The 20365-nt window shown below is 37.0% G+C and overlaps 1 protein-coding gene across 4 annotated transcripts in view; it reads right to left on the reverse strand.

The window, feature by feature from the left end:
• Nucleotides 1-20365, reverse strand: part of SLC35A1 (solute carrier family 35 (CMP-sialic acid transporter), member A1) — a 35534-nt gene that overhangs the window by 1406 nt on the left and 13763 nt on the right. For 2 of the 4 annotated variants that reach the window (XM_011984459.1, XM_011984458.1), the window contains 5 exons: nucleotides 10120-10279; nucleotides 9495-9647; nucleotides 4377-4443; nucleotides 2215-2391; nucleotides 1635-1769 (listed from right to left, as the gene is read on the reverse strand). In XM_011984459.1, coding sequence (XP_011839849.1) covers nucleotides 1635-1769; nucleotides 2215-2391; nucleotides 4377-4443; nucleotides 9495-9647; nucleotides 10120-10279 — 692 coding nt within the window. The remainder of the gene's footprint in view (nucleotides 1-1634; nucleotides 1770-2214; nucleotides 2392-4376; nucleotides 4444-9494; nucleotides 9648-10119; nucleotides 10280-20365) is intronic. The other 2 variants (XR_001006521.1, XM_011984460.1) reach the window with 2 other exon arrangements.

Genomic DNA, 20365 nt, shown 5'->3' on the forward strand with positions numbered 1-20365 from the left:
CAATCTCGGCTCACCGCAACCTCTGCCTCCCAGATCCAAACGATTCTCCTGTCTCAGCCTCCCGAGTAGCTGGGAGGAGCATGCTCCGCCATGCCTAGCCAATTTTGTATTTTTGGTAGAGACAGGGTTTCTCCATGTTGACAGGCTGGTATCTGCCTTGACCTCCCAAAGTGCTGGGATTACAGACATGAGCCACCATGCCTGGCCCCTTTTTTCATCTTAATCTTAAAAATCAGGATACAAGAAACCAAAATATTACTTGTCCTAACTTGACAAATAAATATATTTCTATGACATCAAGCTTTATTTTAGTTCACTCCTAACTGAAAAAAAACCAGCTGTGCCTTCAAAAAAGGGGAAGGTAGGATAAAAACTTGTAACTAAACAGTTAACTGAAAGATTGCTAAGACATGCTAGTTGACCATCAGTAAGAACATTAAACAAAAGCATTTTATACTGTTCCTATGTACTTCTTATGAGCAATGCTATATAAGGATTTTGTTGAACATAAAGACAGATCAGAATTACAACTAACAGTTTACCCAAATCGGGTAGAAAAATATCTAAGGGAAACCCTATAAGTACCTGATGACTGACATGGTAAGTGGTTAGTAAGTAGTGCCAGGCACTACTCTAAAGCACTTCACCTGAAAACAACCCTAGGCAATAGGTGATATTATTCCCATTTTACAGATGAAAAAAGTGTCACCCAGGGTACAGAACTTCCCCAAGGTTGCACAGTTAAGAAATGGTACAGGCAAGATTTGCCACACACTATACATGGTTTTCTAAAATTTCTACAACATTGGCTTTTCCCTATTTCCATTTATAGACAGGAGTCAACTTAAAAATGAAATGTAAATATAAGCCAGGTCTCTTTTACTTGATATATTTAATAGCTATTCTTCATATATTGGTTTGTTATAGTAACTGATCAGTAAAGAAAATTATTACACTATAAAAGCACCCTGAAATGTTAAGTCAGTATCATTGCTTAAATAATTTAGAAGCCAAATTAATGCTGGGTGTGTTATATTAGGACTAGCAAAGCAGTGGTACTGGAATGCCAGCTATATTAATGAGTTTTATATTAATTACATATTGAATGAAACAAAGATATAAAAGACAAAATCTAGATTTGGATTTTGTTTTCAAAACCATCTCATACCCGAATCCAAACCAGTTGGAAAGTACAAGCTGAGGGAGGAATAAAAGATGTTTTCTACATTTTTCTAAATAATGAGTCAATATAGTTTAAACTGACTGCTGCAAATAATTTCCTAAAGTCTTTATATGTATTTCCTTGAGTACCTTCTCACATTCAGTCACTCAAGTTGTCCTATATAATACCTAAAATATACAGGGAGGCCTTGACTGCAAAAAAATTCCCTTCACTTTCACATAGAACCAGTACCCTTCGTCTTAAGCTCTAAGACCACTTAAACAACCAAAGTACTGCTTAGCCACATCCTATACAACTATGAACAGCGGTACAGGTAGAATAAACTGTAGTAACAAAACTAGGAATTTCTGTAAACAGTATGGCCAACTGCCACTTTTAAATAAAGGAATACATGAATCAAGGAAATGAGAGGCTCTTCCATGTTAAAAACTCAACACAAACTAAGACATACTTATCTGTAATCCAAACAGCATTACTGAAGCAATGGTGGAAAGGACAATGGCCGCTGCTGCAGAAAAGCCTTTCATGATGTTGTCTGTGTACTTAACCACAACAGAAGTGTAGAGGCCACCAACACTTGCAAGAACTTGTATACAGAAAGAAAGAAAATCTTATCACTCAAATAAATGAAACATTACATAATGGTGAGGCAATTTTCATCCCTAGAGATGCCATACTAATTTACCTAGGAAAAGGAAAATACTGTTTTCCTTAGGAGTCATCTGAGAGTTTGTACTAAAATTGAGTAGTAGTTCCTATATAATACTGTTTTTCCAAAACAATGCCCAGAGGGCTATGTGGTATACTAAATTTTACACATTTTTTGCTAATACGTTAGATATTTTGGGGCATTGCTATCCCAAAGCAATTTTGCCTTCACAATCAAAACTAAGTCAATAAAATGAAAATACATTCAAACTGGTATTTACAGTATCAAAGGATTAATTTCAAAATGTTATAACAGCTTAAAATGGACATCTAACTTAAAAAATAAAGGATCTACTAAGAACCTTTAATTCCTGGATACTTACAGATGACAAACCAGACATAATATGTGTAACCATAGAAAAATCCTTTTTCTTTAATTTCAGCTCCATCTGACAAGTAGACGCCAACTAATGTCACAATAATCCCTGATAGATACATTTGAATGTTTCTCACCCAAAGAGAAGTATCTGAACTCTTTAAAACTTTTTCAAAATATACTCCTGAAAGAAGAAAATTAGACATGCAAATATTAAAGATTACTATAAATTAATTTAAAATGTCTTTCCTTTAGAAAAATATCCTAGAGCTATATAAAGTATATGATTTGGGGAACAAAACATACTTTACTTAAATGTGCACTATTATGTAGGTTGTGACCCATGGCATACTGTACATTATAAATTTATGTTTTTACAGAGTATATAGAATAATAACAGTGGAAAGTTTATAAGCTACATTTAACAGAAGACTGTTAAGACAGTTTCTGCCTTTATTATAGCAGTAAGATAGACTACAAAAGCTCTCTGTACTACTTAACGCCAGTAAATTATTTGCTTTGGTCAGCTGAAAAACTACACTATTAAGAGTGAATTATAATCACACCCCTGTAATATCTGCCTACTAATGAATACTCCTAATTCTGCAATATAATCTATAATCAACACTAGGAATCTTTTCAGAGTAACAACCAAAATGTAAGTAGAATTTGCTGTGTGAAGCCATTTTCCTTTAAAGCAGGGTTCCACAAGCCAAGTTCATACACAAGGTCAGAAGGATCATGAACTCCCCAACTGGATAATAAATTTTGTGTATATGTGCATTTTTCTGGAGCTGAAAGTCCATAGATTTTTTTCAGATACTTCAAAGGAGTACATGATACCCCTCCCCCACAAAAGTCCCCTGTCTCTCTGGATTTATACTTAAAATGAATGCATATTTTACAAAGCCATTAAATATTTTAGTTATAAACATCATGTTACAGACTTAGGAATTGCCAATGAAGTATTTATCAACTAAAAAGTCTAACGAAAACCAAGATTATTTTTGATGAGTCTGTGTTGGAATGGGAACATAAAATAGCTATTCTTATTTTCACCTTTGATTTTACCTTCTGGGAAAAACATTTATCCAGTGCCCAGTTACCCCAAACACAGAGAGAGATTAAACCACCCTCTGTTTCCTCAATTGTGTATTAAGAGAGTGAGTTAATAAAATGTTGAACATAATCATTTAACTATTAAAGATACTGCAAAAAATCAAATAGTATATTTTTTAGGTAACTCAATTTTTGTTCCCAATTTGTTGGTTTCTAGAACACAATGCTATCATTAAGTATATTCCTGAATCTGTATTTTCCCCTCCTATACAACATCTTTATTTACAAGCAGTATTTTACTTCTGTATTCAGCCTGCTTTCCTAATCAAAAATAGAGTCCTGACTTGAAATAGGTACAAATACAGATACATAATAAAGATGTATAGCTATAACTAATGAATTCCACTAAAAGCTTTAAGCAGAATATAGTAAAAACTATCATCTCTGCTGGAACTATTTCTAAAACTTTTTTTATGTTACACTTAATATTCATACTTTCTTATCTTGATGCATTGCAGGAGTGCTTGTCCCTACACGTACAACTCCAGACTTCCATGGATTTTTGATGTTAGTGATTTTGTGTTGTCTTTCCTCCCTGTTTGGTTGTTAGTTTTATGTATTATGCTTTCTAAGGTACTCTTGACCCACCTCATCATCCTACTCCATAGCTCCTAACCTGTTAAAGCAGAGAAAGAACTTGAGGTTACAGGGGAAAAAAGATACTTAGGTGGCAACATTAACAACCTAAAGCAGCAGGATCTGACTTGAGGATAGTGGCAGTTCCAGAAAAAAGGAAAGGGCTTTCTGAAGGCTAATGTTCTCCATTTTCAGAGATCTTTTTTCATTTACTTTTGGGTTTTGGGCCAGACTGAGATGGTCAAGGATAACAAAAGTAGTTAACTGCAAGTATGAATAGGGATTGAGTCTGAACTTAGTTGAACAATGCTATACATTTACTGAAAAAACAGCTGACATAAAACTAAATATAAGCACGAAGATAAAGTTTAATGGGAATAAAACTGAGAAAGCAAGATAAACTAGACTGGTGTCTAAAGTTTGATGTTTTTGAAAAATATGACAAAAGAATAAAACGATGCTTTCATGATTTACCTGCAAATCCTGAGCACAATACAGCAATAGCTATAGCACCAAACCCTAATAATGGATTTTGTTCCACCTGCAATATTAATTTTTAAAGTTATTTTTAGTGACTAATAAACAAGAGTTCATCCAAGAGTCCAAACAAATAAATACAAAAACCTGTGTTACAGTCTTACTAAAAGTATATTCCACATCAGACACAGCTATTCTACAGAATAAGACAACGAAACAAACAAAAAGACCATTCCAGAAATTAACCAGGGTACTTGGCTTAAGTGAAAAATGTGTTCCTCAAATCACAGCCATAGTATATGCTTAATATATTGTGTGCCCACTGTTTCCTAATATCAGTAAACAGTCTAGCATGAACTTTTGAACAGGCCAAGTCAGCATGCTACTTAATTTTAATTTCTACTATCACTCTAACTTAAAAGCTTATAGCATCAATCCTGAAAATGATAAGAATTTAACTTATTTATTCCTCATCACCTACAGGATAAAGTGCTGCCTCTTAAGACTCTGCAATTTATTGAATTTTTAGTATACCTTCTGTGTACCAGATACATTGTCTATACACATAGCTATGGTTTGAATGTCCACTTCAAAATGCGTGTTGAGATTTAATTGCCATTGTAACAGTATTAGGAGGTGGGCATTTAAGAGATAATTAGGTCATGAAGGCTCTCCCCAAGAAGGGATTGATGCCATTACTGAGGGAATGAGTTAGTTATCGAGGGAGCAGGTTTCTGATAAAAAGGATGAGTTCAGCCCACTTCCCTCTGTCACATGGGATCGCTTCTGCCTTCTGCCATAGAATGACCCTCGCCAGATGCCAGCACTGTGTTCTGGACTTCCCAGCCTCCAGAACCATGGGCCAAATAAACTTCTGTTCTTTATGAATTACCCACTCTGTGTATTCTGTTATAGCAGCAGAAAATGGACTAAGATACATACTAAATGAATAAAGAAGATTATAATACACAGCTCTGGTTCTTAATTTCTTACATAGGCAAAATTGACAAGTATATATAACCAAAATAGTGTGAGACTAGTGCTAACAGATCCAAGTATATGAGTCCTAACCCTCTGTTTCACTTTATTTTCTGTTTGTTCTAAACTGTCAGGAGCTTTCATCAGTCTTCCCTGAAAGATAAATACTATCTCAATAGTATCACTGAAATTAGCGGGTTGAGATTCATGACTGTAATATGACAAGTATATACCTTGTTCAAAATAAATAAGCCTGATATAAGAAAAGTACCACTTTATGGTACCTGAGAGAGCAAGCTTGGTCTAAAATGTTTGCATGAAGATAAAAGGAGAAACAGAAGATACTGTAGACCAGTGGTTCTCAAAGTATGGACCCTGGATCAGCAGCAGTGGTACCACCTGGGGGTTTGTTAGAAATAAAAACTGTCAGGCTCTACCCCAGACCTACTGAACCATAAACTATGGGAATGGGCCCAGCAATCTGTTTTAACCAACCTTCCAGTTGATTCTGATGTACACGAAAGTTTGAGAACCACTGCTATAGACTACACATTATTAAAAAGGATACCTTCCTAATACAAATTTCAGGACTGACATAGATAGAATAAAATACTGTGAGATATCACCTATCCCACCAATTCTTGACTGACTTTCCTGCCAGTTTAATCTCTCTACAGTTAGGAAAAATAGTGATGGAAACGGCTTATCTGGACTTGATTCTGACAAGAAACTACTGGGTGATGAAGTAGATGTGATGGAAACTTTGGAAGAAAGCAACCATGTGATCTGAGCATGAGCCAAACACAGCACAGTTAAGAGACATGTGCTCCAGTCCTGAATAAATCAAAATTCAAAAATGTAAAACTTTAAGTTAGAATTCCATGGCTTGTGAGAAGATGATTCAAGAGAGATTAAGAGTTACTGAAGAAGGAGGTTCTGGTGAAGATTTTAAAAAAGAATACATAAGGAAATCAACATGTTTAAATAAGGGCATCTTCACTGAATTCTGATTTTACAAGAACAAAACTGAGGTATAGATCACCAGGAGGACTCTAACCAGGAATTTAAGAATAGTATCAAGAAATCGAAAACTCAGAATAAGTTGAGGCTTGCGACAACACTGTAAGGCATTAAAGAAAGCTTTTTTTGAGACAGGATCTTGTACAATCATGGTTCACTGCAGCCTCAACCTCCTCAGCTCAAGTGATCCTCCCACCTTAGCTTCCTAAGTAGCTAGGACTACAGGCATGCATCACCACATCTAGCTAAGTTTTAAATTTTTTTGTGGAGACATGGTCTTACTATGTTACCCAGGCTGATCTTGAACTCCTGGGCTCAAGCAATTCTCCCCACCTACACTACCTAGCTAAATAAATTTAAAAGACTATCAACAAAAGTAGGTGAGTTAGTATATATAAAGCATTTAGATAATGCTAGTATTTAGTGCCATATAAATGATTACGGCTATTATTGTTACACTGATTACCAGCAAAATGTTAGAACAGATTTAGAGATGACTTGTACTTAAAAAGTTTAATGGTCATCAGTGGAAAGTAGTGTGACTTCACTAAGTGTGAAACATACCAGATTTCCTTACTGAAATGACTCCTAATGTTAAGTGATGAGGGGAATTCCATAGGGATGTTTCGCAAGAAATCTGACAGATTGCATATTATTATTATTATTTTTTTTTTTTTTGAGACAGAGTCTCGCACTGTCACTCAAACTGGTGTGCAGTGGTGCAATCTCGGCTCAGTGCAACCTCTGCCTCCCAGGTTCAAGCAATTCTCCTGCCTTAGCCTCCTGAGTAGCTAGGATTACAGGCGCCCGCCACCATGCCCAGCTAGTTTTTTTATTTTCAGTAGAGACGGGGTTTCACCATGTTGGCCAGGCTGGTCTCGAACTCCTGACTTCATGATCTGCGCGCCTCAGCCTCCCAAAGTGCTGAGATTATAGGCGTGAGCCTCTGTGCCCAGCTGCATATTTTTATAGACAACACAGAAATGTAGTAAGGATAAAGATACAATCCATAAGCGCATGAATGCTCTTACAGAAAAATGCTAGTTAATTGAACAAAATCAAGCTAGACCATCAACCAATACCAACTTGCCAGGCATATAGATAAGCCACGTTAGAAACAGATCCTCCAGCCATAGTCAAGCCTTCAGCTGACTGCAGCCCTAGCCAATATCTTGACTGCAACCTGAAGCCAGAACCAGCAAGCTAAGGCACCCTCAAATTCCTGACCCATAAAAACTATGAGAGATGATAAATGTTCAGTAAGCAAGAAAAAGATCAAGCTACAGACAATTCTAAAGGTACAGCCACAGAGCTCTGGTCCTGTTCTATCTAAAGTTTTCATTAAAGACCTAGAAGGCATATCTTTTTTGACTCTGGAAAGCATAATACCCAAAGGAGAAGCTAATAATGGATAAGAACTAGAAAGAACCCAAGGGGCTCAGCAATGACCCAAGGCTAACAAGATAAGCTTAATAAATACAAACACAACCTGCATTCTGGTTTAGAATGAGCCAGAGTTTGAGTTCTAGTGTCAACGAGAGTCTATTCCAGTCCTGACACTTGGAACCCACTTAACCAGTATTAGAGGAGTGTATGGCAGTGCAGACAGATTGAGGAAACAGTGGGGTGAGATGGATACAAGATACATTTGAGACAAACTATTTGGGTGACACATTTACATATAGTGGTTTATAACCAATTGTAAAATAGATACTTTGCCTGCCCCCTAGAAATTAACAGTCATGTACCACATAATGACATTTCAGTCCATGATGAACCACATATAAAACTGGTCCTGTAAGATAAAACTGTATTTGTACCTTTTCTATGTTTAGGTACACTTACCACTGTGTTACAACTGGCTACAGTATTCAGCACAGTAACATGCTGCAGAAGTGTGTAGCCTAGGAACAACAGGCTATACTGTACAGCCTAGATGTGTAGTAAGTAGTCTATACCATCTAGATTTGTGTAAGTATACTCCATGATGTTTGCATAACAATGAAATCACCTACTGATGCATCTCTCAGAACGCTGAACTTATATTCTTTGTTAAGTGACGCATGACTGTATAACAAGTCTCCAGTATTCAGAACAAAGGGGTAATTACCAAGTTGTGCCTCATACTACTTAGACAACATCGGGAGACAGAGAAGTTTTAGGATATATTGAGGAATAATGATACATGAATGCATCTAGGAGGGAAATATAAGGAAAAGCGTAGGGGCAGAAGGCAGGGATCAGGAAGTCTCTGTCTAGAAACCATATTATAGAAAGAAACAGTAGAGTTTTAATTGGGGAAGGAGGAGACCTGGAGGGTGGGGATATGATACTGTTCACAAGCACTGTACATCCCAGCCGCCTTCCATTCCTAAGAGAACCATAGTCCGTTTGCTAAAAGTTAAACACAGTAAATATTCAACTGTAGGAAATGCCTGACCTTTACAAAACTATTCACTGGCATCCCATTTCCTGTTTCTCTTTGGGGAAATAACTGATTGAGGCATACAATATAAGAAAAAAAATCATGTATGTATCTTAACATCAACTCTTTAAAAATCAGTTATGTACCTTCACATTAATTCTTAAAAACTAGAGATAATTATCAACTATCAGTAAGAACACTCCTCCCCTTGTCATCCCTATCACTGACAGTAGGGAGATGTGCCAGAGACTAAGAGTTGAGGGAGAAGATGAAAACGATGCAGAAAAACCTTGCCCAGTGTTTCTGAGATGTTTGAAAGAGGTCTAGAAGTTCTAAACGTATACACTATGGAAACTGGCACAGTTGTGGTCACAAGTTAGCTATTAACTAATTTAGGACAAGTTCCTTCACCTCTTTGGACTGTCATCCATAAAATGAAGGGGGTGGAATACATTATTTCTAAGGTAGCTTCCATGTCTAACATTTTTTATGCATATTCTCCTCTGAGAAACAACCAATAAGTATTATTATCCCTAATAATATGCTAAAGAAAAAAGGCCTATCTATAAGGCAAAAGTTACTTTAAATCAAAGAAATGTAGTCATGCTGCATGCATCAATGTAACTGAACAGTGTAAGACTTAAGGAAGTTTTCTATTTATGGGAAGTTATGGTGTGCATTTTGTTTCTTACCACAACTTTTGTAGCTTGGGCTGGTTTCCACTGTACAAGCGTGACTCCAGCACACAGCATAAAAACTGAAACCCACTGTAATTTGCTGAGTGTCCGGTTTAACATTAAAACAGTGCATAAAGCAGTACACGGAATCTTTAACTGGTAGGTCACCTAAAAAAAAAGAATGAATTAATAAATTCAGTTAATGTTAGTCTCTGATACAAATATCTTCTTTCTCATATCATTGATACAATTATCAATAAAAAATATTTAATAATGGCTGGGCATGGTGGCTCACACCTGTAATCCCAGCACTTTTGGGTGGTGGATCACGAGGTCAGGAGGTCGAGACCATCCTGGCCAACATAGTAAAACCTCATCTCTACTAAAAACACAAAAAATTAACTGGGTGTGGTGGCACATGTCTGTAATCCCAGCTACTCAGGAGGCTGAGGCAGGAGAATCACTTTGAACCTGGGCAGCAGAGATTGCAGTGAGCTGAGATCACATCACTGCACTCCAGCCTGGGCAACAAAGCGAGACTCCATCTCAAAAAAAAAAAAAATTGATAATATGATAGTTAATAAAAACTCTTTTTACCATCAAAGATTCTGTGCTTTTCATTATCATGAACTCCACTTACCTGGTACACTGCTGCATCCAGATTGCTAAGAGCTAGGAAAGCCATGTTGTTCTGAACAGCATACACTAACGATGGCACACTTAACTTCAACAGTTCCTTGGGGCTCCCCAAGACATTTTCTCTTAAAGATGCTTTGAATCTACCCAGACTACCAGTTTCTCTTTGAAAACAAAAGGGGGAGATAAGAGGATGGTGAGGAAGAAAATTAAAGAGCATTCTTTTAATAAGACTTCTTCAAACACAGGACAGGCATACTATGTTTGCTGTAATTTAGCAAACTAATAATTTCTAACTAGTTTTAGATTAAAAGATACATACCAATAATGTATCCTCTTTAAAAAATTATAGTTCTGTTTGGGAAAATATGACAACAACTAGATTTACCACTATCAATCTCTGGTCAAAGCTCTGAGAGATTTTGAGTATATTAAATAATGAGATTAGGAAAACAAAATTGCTGATATTACCTATAAAAAAATTCATCCCCTGCTACTTTAACTGTATTTCATCAAGTTCACCCTGATTTCTTCTTAACTGATCAGTCTGCATATCCATTTTTATTTTTACTTATTTATTTTTGAGACAGAGTCTCACTCTGTCGCCCAGGCTGGAGTGCAGTGGCGCTATCTCAGCTCACTGCAACCCCCGCCTCCCGGGTTCAAGTGATTCTCCTGCCTCAGCCTCCTGAGTACCTGGGATTACAGGCATCCACCACCATGCCAAGCTCAATTTTTTGTATTTTTAGTAGGGACAGGGTTTCAAACTCCAAACCTCAAGTGATCTGCCCACTTCGGCCTTCCAAAGTGCTGGGATTACAGGCGTGAGCCACTGCACCTGGCCTATTTTTAAAGTTTTGTTGTTTTTTTTTAAATTACAATAGATTTAATTGCAAATAAAGAGGCTTTGGTAGTTCGTTAAGTGGGTCAGGAATAGAGTGGGTTTAGATCAGTATTATTTATAAATTAATTTAGTACTTATGAAATATAGTACATAATAAATCCTTATGTAAGAATATTCTCATCATACTTAATGTCTGTATAATTCTGTAGCAGATCTGAAAAATTTACTACAACAAAAGTAAACTGTATCTCTAATGTACATAAAGTTTACTGTTTGACTGCATATTGATTATGCATGCTCTTAACTATTATTTTTGCTATTACTATTTCAGGAGGACATGGCTAATCTGGCCTATATTTCCTGTATTATAAATCAGCTCATTGATTTCTTGAAAATAAAAATAAAACAATGCTTTATAATAAGCATCAATACCCCAAAAAAGTGCTTTATAATAATGGTCCTAACTGCAGCTCACAATATCCTTAAGAAAACCATAATACTTTGCTGGGAAAGAGCTCTATTCCAACTCAAAGTTTGATAATCACAAGGAGATTCTGTATTTTTGGTTAGAATATTAGAATCAACAGTTGTGAGTTGAATTTTTTCATTTTTAAATGCTGCAAATATAATTACCTAAGTTCTGAGAGAAAGCAAAAGTTCATTATATTAAATTGACTAACCTGTGCCTATTTATTTGCTGTAGAACATTTAACTCCAAGAAAACGCTTAATTAATAAGACAGGAACTTTGACCTAAGCCACAGAAACAAAAGACATCCTTCTTAGTTACAGATCTTTTTGTGTTACCAAGTCCAACACCCATACCACAGTGGTAAATCTATATGCTGAAAAGCAATGCACACAGCCTTGTGGTGGACTACAAACTCTATTCGAAAAGCAAAAGAATACCAAAAATACCACAGATTGTCCACCAAAAAATCTATGTAGGAGAGTTTTCCAGGAGTCTGAAGATTGGCTCTTTAATGTTTGGCTTTTTTTTAAACTGCTTAATGCAATTCTAAGATGCCCCATATACTTTCTTTACATCTTTGTTGTTTTGCTTTGTTTTTTTTTGAAACACAGTCTGTCTCTGTCACCCAGCCTGGAGTGCAATGGTGTGATCTCAGCTCACTGCAACCTCCATCTCCCAAGTTCATGGATTCTCCTGCCTCAGCCTCCCGAGTAGCTGGGACTACATGCACAGGCCACTATGCCTGGCTAATTTTTGTATTTTTGGTAGAGACAGAGTTTCGCCATGTTGGCCAGGCTGGTCTCAAACTCCTGACCTTAAGTGATCCTCCCACCTCGGCCTCCCAAAGTGCTGGAATTACAGGCATGAGCCACCGCACCTGGCCAACATCTTAAATAAGAGTATAAAGAATAATTTTCAACAGGTTTTCTCAATTATAAAACTGATGAAAAATTAGAGATTAAAATGTAAAATAACCACCTTAATAAGGTGATGTGTCAGAGAAGATAACTGAACATTATAATTATCTCTAGTATCATGATAGCATAGATACAAATTTTACAGACCGTGTGAAGTGCAAGTTTTAGTGCCCTTCTAAAATGCTGACTCATACGCTGATGATGTGTCTTTAAGGTGATCCTCAAAAGGAACTGCTGAGAGGTGGCTGCTTGTGCCCACACTTCACACTCCACCTCCTCCCACACTCATTTATCTCCTGGTGTAAGATTCTTCATGCTAAACCTTCAAAAGCTACAATATAATGGCTATTTATCCTTTCCCTAATCCCCAGCTATGGGCAATGCCACTTTACCTCCACCTGTTAAAGATGTTATAGCCTTGGTGGGTGTGGTGGCTCACACTTGTATCCCAGCTATTCAGGAGGCTGAGGCAAGAGGATCACTTGAGGCCAGGAGTTGGAGACCAGCCCAAGTAACAGAGGAAAACCCCTTCTCATAAATAAATAAATAAATAAATAAATAAATAAATAAATAAAATTGCCAGGAGTGGTGGCCTATCATCCCAGCTATGCTGGAGGCTGAGGTGGGAGCATCACTTGAACCCAGGAGTTTGAAGCTACAGTGAACTATGATGCCACCACTGCATTCCAGCCTAGGTGAAAGAGTAAGATACCATCTCTTTAAAAAAAAAAAAAAGAAGAAGACATTAGAAGCCTTCACTGGTAACAAATAGTGTTTTAGCTCTCCAAAGAACAGGGTTGGTCTCTTTGTCCTGTCAGAATATGGGCTACTTAAGGATCCAACTGCTATTCCAAATAATCACCATACCTGCACCAATACAGGCTGCTGTGGTCCTTTTTCTCCCCCTCACTTTTCTTTCTTATCTCTTCTCCCTTTTCGGCTTTCACATAAAAAGAAGGGCTTAGGAAACAAGTTAGCAGCCAATCTGAGTACTCCTTTCCTTCAGTGGAGCAAAAAGTAAAGTACAGTGTGTCAGGATTAACCTTCACATCTGTCTCTTTTGGCCATATCCTTTTTGTTGGATGCTTAGGAGCTATTTTTTCACTGCCAGGATGGCCAAGGTATATTTTTCTGGTTCCTTCTCTAATGTAGACATTAAAGAAACCAAGGTATACCAGAATGTTAAGCGCTGGAAAGTACAATTATCACTGTAGTACCAAAAGATTATAGCAATGTTACATAAGATATTTTGAAATAAGTTACCAAAAAAAAAAAAAAAAAGCAGAGGATGCTAAACGAACGAGTAAAAGAATAACAGAAAAGTATCAGAAAGTAGACAAAGGAAATTTAGGAGGTATTGGAAAGAATATGTGGGAATCTTACCACACAGAAAGTTTTAAAGAAGAGGGTAAATAATTTCAGTATTAATCAGGTTAAATCCTGCTTAAGTTAATGTATTTATTAAGAATACAGCTCTTAATCTTATATTTAGCTTTACACTGAAGTTATATAAAAGTAACAAGAGCGTTGTATCTGCTAGGAAACACTAGTAATCATCTGTCTTTTTGTTTTACTATGAGACAGAAACAAATGACCACTCATAAATATACTGTAATATACTGTAAAAAGGTTACTTTTTCTTCTATTTTCCTGAACTTATATTTTCTGTTTTGGGGATTTTTTGTTTTTTGTTTTTTTGAGATGGAGTCTCGCTGTGTCACCCAGGCTAGAGTGCAGTGGTGTGATCTTGGCTCACTGCAACCTCCACCTCCTGGGTTCAAGCAATTCTCCGGCCTCAGCCTCCCAAGTAACTGGGAGTACAGGTGCACACCACCATGCCGGGCTAATTTTTTGTATTTTTAGTAGAGATGGGGCTTTTCATCATGTTGGCCAGGCTGGTCTTGAACTCCTGACCAAGTGATCCACCCACCTCGGCCTCCCGAAGTGCTGGATTATAGGCGTGAGCCACCGCACCTGGCCCTGAACTTATTTTCTTAGAAATCAAATCACAAGCACCTTAATGAGCACCTCTGTTAAAAACAAATTTATTAATTATATAAATGACATTGCTAGCTAGGAGAAAGAGCATATATAATCAAAAGCATATATTAAATTTCTTTTTAGATATAGTCTTCCTTGTTAAGTTTTCTATTTGAACAATTCTTTTTATTTTTATCATTGTAATAGACTCTGTGCAACCTTTGGTTACCTGAAGAAATTCTGAAGCTCCATGTTGACTGCAGAGATTCTGCTGCTGCCTCTCCCCCTAAATTTCCTATCAACCGGCTGAAACCAATTATTTCTGACCTATGTTTGGTCAAAAATAGGCCTCATTCTTCCAGCTACTGATCTAACAAGAACTACTAGGAAGCATAAAATCCTTGGCTAGGTTACCGACGCACTGTGCAAAATGGAACACAGCAGAAGTTACTCATGAGCTTAAGAAAGTTAAACTTTGTTTATAAATTTCTTATCTACAAAGTATAATTAACTCACTTAAAAGACTTTGAGGGGCTACGTTAAAAAACCAACAATGAAGTCAGCTTGAGGACAAAAATACACTTCATATGAGGGACATGATTTTTACTTCCTCCCCAACACCCTGAACCCATTATAGCATGGGTCCAAAAGGGTACTGAAAATGTAAACCAGAAGGAGAAATAAACAGAGCTGGATAATCTATAACATATGTATTTGACAGATACATTAATTTCTCTAGACAATACTATGAAACAGTAAAAGAATTTTCTCTGGTCTTAATATGGATATGTAGTTCAAAGTTAAGATATACTTGGTTTGTTACTAAACACACCCGAAGTATATGTACATTAACATTTACATATCCTGCTAGGGATAGTCTTTATAAACTATGGTGAACAGCAAACAATAAAAAGTTGTTTGAGCTGGCGCAGTGGCTCACACCTATAATCCCAGCACGCTGGGAGGCCATGGCAGGCGGATTGCTTGAGTCCAGGAATTTAAGCCCAGCCTGGACAACATGGCGAAACGCCATCTCTACAAAATTAGCTGGGTGTGGTGGTGCGCACCTATAGTCCCAGCTACTGGGGAGGCTGAGGCAGAAGGATTGCTTGAGCCCAGGAAGCAATGGTTGCAGGAAGTCAAGATCATGCTACTGCACTCCAGCCTGGGTGACAGAGTGATACCCTGTCTCAAAAAAAAAAAAAAAAAGTTGACTTTGTTCCTTTGTTCTAAGGCAATATGAAAGTGTTTTCACTTCCTTTTCTTTATACTAACAATGACAGATTTAAATCTAAACTGTTGACAGCTGTGATAGGGTTTAGTAAAGCATTATAACTAACAATTTTCCCGTGAATTGCAGCAGTAATTAATTTTATGAAAAAGTATTTTTAAATGTTGTATTATCTTTCAACCAAATTATAGCTTAGAAATTGATAACTTAAAATTCAAATACTTGGCCGGGCACAGCGGCTCACGCTTGTAATCCCAGCACTTCGGGAGGTCGAGGCAGGCAGATCACGAGGTCAGGAGATCGAGACCATTCTGGCTAACACAGTGAAACTCAGTCTCTACTAAAAAATACAAAAAAAATAGCCGAGAGTGGTGACGGGCGCCTGTAGTCCCAGCTCCTCAGGAGGCTGAGGCAGGAAAATGGCGTGAACCTGGGAGGCGGAGCTTGCAGTGAGCTGAGATCGTGCCACTGCACTCCAGCCTGGGTGAGAGAGCGAGACTCCGTCTCAAAAAAAAAAAAAAATTCAAATATTTTTAAAAATCACCTTATTTACATATACAGCTTTCACAATATCCAACTGCTAATCTGCCCCTCCCTCAAAACAGAATTTACTAATTTCTCTTTTAATTTAAAGGTTACCTCATATAATCATTCATATGCACAACAGTATATTTACAAAGATAATTACTACATCTTTGTGTTGAGGTAGAAGACTGGAAACAACCCAAATGCCCATCAATACAGACTGGTATATATGGTACCTACATATAATGGAACATCATGCAGCTTTTGAGATAGATTTCTATATACTGACATGAAACCACCTCTAAGGTAAAGTATTTGTGTTAAAAAAAAAAAGGAAAGTGGGGTACAGTGTACATCACACACAGTGCCCAGCAATATCTTGCACGTAACATTTACTACTTTGACCATGTCAACCTTATCTATCAAAGTAGCCATCCATTAATTCCTTCCCACACTCCCTTTTTTTCTTCCGGTTCTAACTTCTTATTGAAATAAGTATAATTTCACACGCCAAAACTTCCAGGGTGTTGTAAGTATAATCAACAAGGATGGGGGAGGGGGGAGGAATCTCAAGTTAAATACAAATAGAAACCAAAAATCACTGTCAACAAAATTACACTTGCAGAAAAAGAACTTGCAGAATAGAACTCAAATATTCTAAAACACAGTATTTTACTGTATGCTGTAAAACTAAAAGCAAAAAGAACTACATACAAATACACAGTTCAGTTAGTAGGTTTGTTTTTTTCTCAGGTAAATATTAGAAATTCTGAAACTACTTATTACCTATTCTAGGATTGAGCAAATAAGTAAATATCTTGAGCATAATGGGAACTAGAATCCTCACCATTAGATAAGGGAACAAACATGGGTAAGAGGAAGTTTAGAATGAACAGTGATGTTAGATCAAAATTGTAGGTATCAATCAATATATAACTCTGTTATACACAGAACTAGATATAGATAGGTGTGTATGCATACACATGCATATATGTTTCATAGCTCCGTCTGCTAAAAGGGTCTGAAGTAATGATACTCCAGTATCAATGTGTATACCTCATCCCTAGATTCTGGTTTCTAAATACCATTCTGGAAAAAAAAGGAATAAAAGATCCTTGAAGAAATGTATGATTTCAGGGTTGGGGCAGGGAAAGTACAAGAAAAGCCTGGAACATCTTGATATGCTAAAAAGAAACTGTTTAATCCCACTGTGCAAATCTGGGACATTTTGAGCATCAAAATAATGATAATAATGGATTCTAACCTACACAATAAAATAATCCTTGAGTCCATGTTCATATAAATACAAAGAGGGAGAAAAAGAGGGGAAGAAGGGAAATTTCTAGAGTAGAATGTCAATAAATGTATAGGTAATACTTCAATGTACAGGTAATGATGAAGTATTAGGAAGTTATCATTTGACAACAGTAACAGACAACAAAACAAATAGGTGAAAGCATGATGAGAAAGAATATTTATCTAGTCTCAAAGTATCTCTCCAAAGGCACTTATTAACAACAAAGAGGAAACTGATAACTTTATGTGGAGAAACCTACCAGGCATTACCTTAATCAAGAAATCAGGATTAGGCCAGGTGCGGTGGCTCACACCTGTAATCCCAGCACTTTGGGAGGCCAAGGCGGGTGGATCTCCTGAGGTCAGGAGTTCGAGACCAGCCTGGTGAACATGGTGAAACCCCGTCTCTACTAAAAATACAAAAATTAGCCGGGCGTGGCGGCGCATGCCTGTAATCCCAATCCTACTTGGGAGGCTGAGGCAGGAGAATTGCTTGAACCCAGGAGGCGGAAGTTGCAGTCAGCTGAGATCATGCCATTATACTCCAGCCTGGGTGACAAGAGTGAAACTCAGTCTCAAAAAAAAAAAAAAAAAGCAAGATAAATCACCAGTAATGGAACAGAAACCACATACATCTTTATATACTGCACTAAAAGGGACGCATCATTTCTTTGATATCTCTGACCCAAAAAAACCCCTGAATTTAATCATAAAACTCAATAAACATAATTTGAGAGATATTCTACAAGTTAAATGGCCTGTGTTAATATCAATGACATGAAAAAAAAAGATGGAGGAACTCTCTAGATTAAAGGAAACTAGAAACATGACAATTAAATGCAAACTGTAATCCTGGAGAGGACTGAAGTCCAAGAAAAATAATTATTTTGCTATAAAGGACACTGGTGGGGCAATGGGAAAAATTTATGTAAGGTCTGTGAATTAGGTAACAGTACTATATCAGTACTGATGTCTCAATTTTGATAATTTTATTGATTATATATAAGAGAATGTCCTTGTTTTTAGGAAACATGCACTGAAGAATATTAGGGACAAAGAAGCATGTTATCTAAATCTTACTCTAAAACAAATCAGAAAAAAATATATACATGTTCACACAGATATAGAAGAATATCATAAAACATACATGTTTTATTGTATGTGTAATGTGCTATGGGCTAAATGTGTTACCCCTTAAAATTCATATATTGAAGCCCTAATCCCCAAATGTGATTAGTATTTGGAGGAGGGTCTTAGGTTTAGTAAGGTGATGAGGGTAGAGTCCTCATGATGGAATTAGTGCCTTATAAGAAGAGGAAGAGGCCAGAGTCATCTCTCTCTCCAACACATGAAGATACAGCAAAAAGGCAGCTGTCGGCAAACTAGGAAGAGGGCCTTCACGAGACACCTAATCTGCCATGAGCATCTTGATCTTGGACTTTCCGGCCTCTAGAACTGTAAGAAATAAGTGTTGCTTAAGCCAACTGGTCTATGGTATTTTATTAGAGCCGCCTGAATGAAGACACATGGCAAGGTGTTAACATTTGGAAATAAAACGTTAAGAGAAAAAATTATTGTAAACTACTGAAATGTCTAACAATGCCACTGTGCTTATCTTTGTCTTAATTAAAAATAATTACTTCATTGTTCTGAAAGACTCGTAATTTGAAAATTAGACTTCACAAAACTTGTCTTCTAATCCTATCACTGTCAATTACTTTCTAGATTCCTTTGGCAAATTAAAATTTCCCTCAGCCTAAGATTTCTCATCAAAGAAGAGGAAATAATAGTTTCAGCCAAAATGAAAATAAAGGTTGGAGTAACCCAAATCTGAAAATTCAAAATCTGAAATGTTCCAAAACCTAAAACTTTTTGAGTGCCAACATGACATTCAAAGGAAATGCTCATTAGAGCCCTTTGGATTTCAAGTTTTCAGATTTGGGATGCTCGTATCAAATTAATATTCATGCAAATATTCCAGAATCCTAAATATTCTGAAATCTGAAACACTTCTAGTCCCAAGTATTTTGGATAAGGGTTAGTCAACATGTACAAGAATGAAATGAAAATAAACTGCATTTACCAGCTTGTTTCCCTCACCTGTTTCTAAGGCTGGACATCAAAGAGTGTTTCCTTAACACTTTCACTCTCTGGCAGCCTGCCACTCTCAATAGCCACTATTCTGAATAACTGAAGGCAGCAAATATAATCTTAAAGGAGGATGTGTGGCATTTTACATAACACATTGTGACAATGATTACTGGTCGGTATTCTAGAGTATAGTTACCTGCTTTCTAAAGAAGACATCTACTCATGAGGTTTTCAAAAATATTTTTCACAAGTCCCAAAAGGGGGCATTATTCTTTGGCTTTTCTAGGGCATTTTAAATTTATAGCAATAATACACTTTCAGTGGTTTCCTCATATTTATTGCCTAGTTTTCCTGCAGACTGCAGCAACATATGCACCTCTGCCTTCTGTTCTTTTACCCCAACATGAAAGAAATATCTTTTTCCTTTTTTTCAAATAAAAATTACATTGGGAGGCCAAGGCGGGTGGTCAGGAGTTCGAGACCAGCCTGGCCAACATGGTGAAACCCCATCTCTTCTAAAAATACAAAAATTAGCTGGGCATGGTGGTGTGCACCTGTAGTCCCAGCTGCTTAGGAGGCTGAGGCAGGAGAATCACTTGCACCCGGGAGACAGAGGTTGCAGTGAGCCGAAATCATGCCACTGCACTCCAGCCTGGGCAACAGAGCAAGACTCCATCTCAAAAAAAAAAAAAAATGACAATATATATCAGGCACTCTTCACTGAAGCAAGTCTGTATTTCTTCTAAGAAGTTAAATATCCTAACATTTTCAAGTAAATTGCATTTATAATTTTTTTTTTTTTTTTTTTTTTGAGACAGGGTCTCACTTTGTCCCCCAAGCTAGAGTACAGTGGCATAATCTTGGCTCACTGCAGCCTCCACCTCCCAGGTTCAAG

Source organism: Mandrillus leucophaeus, unplaced genomic scaffold (genome assembly GCF_000951045.1).
Source record: "Mandrillus leucophaeus isolate KB7577 unplaced genomic scaffold, Mleu.le_1.0 Scaffold268, whole genome shotgun sequence".
NCBI lineage: Eukaryota > Metazoa > Chordata > Mammalia > Primates > Cercopithecidae > Mandrillus > Mandrillus leucophaeus.